General features: G+C 46.7%; 1 protein-coding gene across 1 annotated transcript in view; it reads left to right on the forward strand.

The window, feature by feature from the left end:
- The first annotated feature begins 282 nt into the window (after positions 1-282).
- LOC126523013 (hepatocyte growth factor receptor-like) overlaps positions 283-4,705 on the forward strand; it is a 54,210-nt gene continuing 49,787 nt past the window's right edge. The window contains exons 1-2 of the mRNA XM_072288956.1: positions 283-1,453; positions 2,827-3,006. Coding sequence (XP_072145057.1) covers positions 290-1,453; positions 2,827-3,006 — 1,344 coding nt within the window. The 5' untranslated portion in view covers positions 283-289. The remainder of the gene's footprint in view (positions 1,454-2,826; positions 3,007-4,705) is intronic.

The following is a 4,705-nucleotide window of genomic DNA, read 5'->3' on the forward strand; positions in this document are numbered from 1 at the left end:
AATTGAATGACTTCTCACAGAGTTTGTTTCAATTCTATATTAACAGTCAATGTCAAGGTAGATGCAGCCAGACGTAAGTCTGCTATATTTCTTGGCGAGTTACACATTTATTACGATGAAAGGGAAAAAGGAGGAGGTAGAAAATCGTGTCTGGTATCCTAGCATTTCATATCATTCTAACGACTTTCTGCATTGTGGTTGCCTTCTGCAGGAGCGGCCGTTAGACATATCGGCTGGTTACCAACAACCAGAAAAAGGGCAGACACGTGACAATAATCGAAACGGGCTGATGAATCAACGAAAGAATTATGGTGGACAGTTGCCGGCTGTCGTGTTGCTGACATTGCTGACACTGACGCTTGGTAAGGCGGCGGTAGCTCAAGCTGCCCTCTCCATCGAGACCTTTCAGCTACCCAAAGGACCCGCACAAAATCTCCTGTACGTCAATCTGTCGCGAGGCTACGGTGTCGTGGTCGTGGGCGGAAGAAACACCCTCTACGCACTGTCGCCTGACTTATCGCTCAGAGCGCTTTACAGTACGGGCCCTGAGAACGACAGCGCGCTGTGCCCACCTCATCCTCTCCCGTGCGAACACAGTCGAAATGTGACGGATAACTACAACCGTATCCTGCTGCAAATCGGCACCGAACCGTCCATTCTGGCCTGCGGGGTTACGTCGCAGGGAATGTGCTCGATTCACGACCCTTTTCTCAGCCCGAATGTCGCGACGCCCATGGACAAAAACCTGACAGACAACTACGTTGCTTCGAAGAAGAGCACCGTGGCCTTCTTCGGCACCGGGGATGACGGGAGAATGGTCCTCTTTTCCGCATCGGCTCCGGATGGCCGGCCTGCGGAGTACCGTCTTTTCACCGTGGCTGCCAGAGTGCTCAACACGTCGGGCTCCTTCAGAATGCTTTCTCACACACGGGTGACCTCTGCGGACGGGAGCGATAGGCTAAAGGCGGCCCAAACGCTTCGCTTTGTCTACGGCTTCAGCCACAACGGCTTCGCTTACTTCGTCGTAGTGCAGAAGGTGCAGAAGGCGTTTCAGTTCTTCTTCGAGACGCGGCTGGCGCGCGTATGCGAGAACGACGAGTCATCCTTCCGCACGTACGTGGAGGTACCCATCATGTGCCCCCCGGCGGACGGCGCGCTGTCGGCGGCCACCAGTGCCTACTTGGGGCCGTCGAAGTCTGCAAGCGGTGGTGGCACCGGTGAGAACGGCAGCACCGACTTTCTTGCAGTGGCTTTCGGAGGGGTTCCCGCCAGCAGGATGAACTCAAACTACCTGAGACTGAGTTCGTCGAGTTCGGTGGTCTGCTTTTTCGATATGAAAAACGTTGAGGACAGATTCAGGGAGACTGTCGAAAACTGCGACAAGGGATGGTCGAGCGCGAGACTGTCGCACCTCTACCACAACGATGGCGACAATCTCAAGTGTTCCCATCACGTGAGTATATAGGTCTTTGCTGACTGTTCTTTCGCATTGGTATATACGTTAATGCGACTCCTCGCTGTGTGGTCGAAGAGGCCGAACAATCACCGTGGATGTCCCACCCCTTGCCGCAGGCACATTTCCATGAGCAGAAAGTCGTTCGAGTGTGTCGATTTCGTGGGTAGGCCTCGCGTAAAGAGCGCAATATGCCGCATTATAGACGGCAGTAACAGTTTTCACAACATGTGACTGTCATCTTAGAGAAGTTCGTTGTACTCCGCAGATTTCTCAGTTACCTGACTGATAACATGGATGTAATTCGTTGTATAATAAAATTTCTTGAAGCCAGCCAGTTCTCTTCGGTGATAGAAGCCAAATGTTCCCCTGATTATATTGCAGATTACTTTGGTGAATATTTAATACAATACTGAGGGCAAGCTAATGAGCCTTTAGGTCTTCCATTCTTCAATGTCCCCTTTGTTGTGGATTAGTATCATATTGGCCTTTTTCCAGCTCTTTAGTACACTTGAGGTCGTCAGGCGTTGCGTATACCAAAGGCCGCATGCTTTTCAAGCATAATGCACCCTCCACGTTTAATTAAATCTACTGTTATTCCATCTTCTCCAGCAGGTTTTCGCCGAGACATGTCTTGCAAGGCCTTCCTAACTTCGTTGCTAGTTATAGAAGGAGTCTCTGTGTTGTATTCATCACTACTTTCAATGAAGGTTCTGCGGCCTCCTGTACTCCATGATTACGCAAGGCCTCCATGTCTGCCGGTATCTCTACTGAATCAAATACATTTTCATAATCTATGAAAGTCATGTTAGAGACTTTGATTGTACTCTCAGATTTCTCGGTTACCTGACTGATGACACCTACGTATATATACCTTCCCGCCAAGTGCCTAGAATGAGGCAAGGAATACTGCGCATTAAAACTGTTAAATGTCAGTAGCATCAAAGCGTTAACGGTACTGCGGGCATATTTTTACTTGCTGTTACTTAATTTAAACACCGGGGCACTTTTCAGTCTCTATTGTGTACTCGTCCTGACTTTGGTAACCTCTAGGCTCATTTCGAGCAGCGAAGGGCCTCGAAAGAGAGAGGTGGAAGGTTCCGCTCCGTATGTTAGTATTCAGGAATAGTTCCTCGTTGTTGTTCCGCGGTCCGATGACACATTCCTGCAGCTTGGCGAGTCTTCGCCCAGCCATACGAGGTCTCAGCTCTGACTATAACGGGCAATATATATATATATATATATGCATATGTGTGTGTGTGAGTGAGTGAGTGAATAAACTTTTTGTATATGTGTGTGTGTGTGTGTGTGTTGTCCTGCTTTAATATGCATGGTTTAAAAGAATGCGACATCATTCTGCGTTTATCTCTCAGGAAACAGAAGGCAAGGACGATTGCACACCAGGACGAAATGACTACGTAGAAAGTATGATCCCGCTCGTTGGGCGAGCAACTATAACGCTGTCAAAAAGCCTCGCAACTTCAGTCACCGTTATGGAGCAAAACGGTTCCACCGTCGTGTGGGTTGGCGACAACGAGGGGTATCTCCGCAAGGTATGGGAGAAAAAGAAAACCTATCAGCGACATTTGCATAGCAAGGCATATGCAGCACTGTATGGCATACAGTGCTTCGATCACTCCGCTCTCGGTGCCTTTTATTACCGCCAGCGGCGTTTCCTGAGAATTCACACCGACAAATGCATAAAGCTTCTTTTAAGATTGCTGTATGGCGCTCCAGTAGCACGACAGCAGGGATAAATAAATACGTCGCACACTTATAAATCCGAAGTGTTCTCTGAGTGCAGCCACTTTCTTGGCAGGTGAGCATGATTCACCGTTTTCGTTGGCCGATCACGGTGATAGTGCAGTCGAAAATTATATGCCACAAGGGCGACTCGGTAGCTGCCATTTGGGTTTGTGCCACTGGGCCCACTGTATACGTGCCCCTGGGTGTGTGTTAGTTTGATTTCAACCTTGTATCTTGTCATTGCAAGCATTATCTTTTACTTATTTTATATATAAACACCTACAGCCTATAATCTCTACATAAGTCTTCGCTACACAACAGTTACACTATTGCTACGACCATTCTTTATAAATCATAGGTGCTTGGCATTACGTAGAAGTCAACAGCAGTTGAGTCTGGCGAACTCGTCTCCCTCAATTTGATACGTCATCGTTTAGAATGGTCATTCCGAGTTGTGTTATTATTCTTATTGCTTCAGTTATGTTGCATAGCTTGCTCTGAGTGTTTTCGTTACAGTGCCATGTGTTTTACTTCAAGGAAACAGCTTTTTCGCTTAATTTAAGACAGATTGAAACACAGATTTAGCACTCCAGTGCATTCCGTCGCCAGATATAGACTTTGCCTGTGTGGTAAAAATATAAGGTTTGGTATTTTTGATACTGGAAAAGCTTGTTTGCAATTTCATTAAATCAACTTGTTTGCGAGGACAGATGAGCTCGAAGCAGCTTAGTATAAGACACTGGAAGGTCGTTCGTGGCCAAAAAGACCAACCTTTAGACATGCACCTACATATATGTATGCCGCTTGCATTCACAGGCTGAGTTAATTACCCGCAATATTGGCGGCACCCGTAGGCGCCTGTGCCAGATGTCCGTCTAGATATTTTTTTTTAAATTAGATGCATGTTTAGTGAAGAATGACACCAAGTGTAAAGCGTACTAGTCCTTCTGTCTTCAGCAAACACTGCCTAGCACACACAAAAAAAAGAAGGCTCAGACAAGCAAGCAAACAAGGCAGTATATTGAAAAAAGGTAAATAAAAGTCGAAGCATGGCATCACATAGTTCACTTACAGTTGAAGTTAGCACGTTCCATACAGCAAACACAATATGCCCAGCAAGTAATGTAAGATTGTATGAAAAATAAAGTACCGGTTATATATAACGCAGTTGACTTGCAGTTGGCTTACGGTTGATTTGCAGTTGACTTGCAGTTGACTTGTAGTTCACATGTAGTTCACAGTACGATTTATAGAGTGGTGGCAAGAGTTACGAAGAAACCATTCTTGTAGTGAATTTTGTGCTGGCATCCTATGCATTACCAGCGGGCGCCAGTGATAGCTTTCATGGGCCTGTACAGTTGATGGGAGGAAAAAATCCGTTTCTTGCGTGGCCCGCTCCAACGAGCAAGTTTTAACATTCTTGTTCAGACATTAATATGTATAACTGCAAAATCCCTAGTAATATAACTCCGGATAGTCCTCTGCCACTTCACCCCTCCCCTCCCT

Source organism: Dermacentor andersoni, chromosome 6 (assembly GCF_023375885.2).
Source record: "Dermacentor andersoni chromosome 6, qqDerAnde1_hic_scaffold, whole genome shotgun sequence".
In the NCBI taxonomy this organism is placed as follows: domain Eukaryota; kingdom Metazoa; phylum Arthropoda; class Arachnida; order Ixodida; family Ixodidae; genus Dermacentor; species Dermacentor andersoni.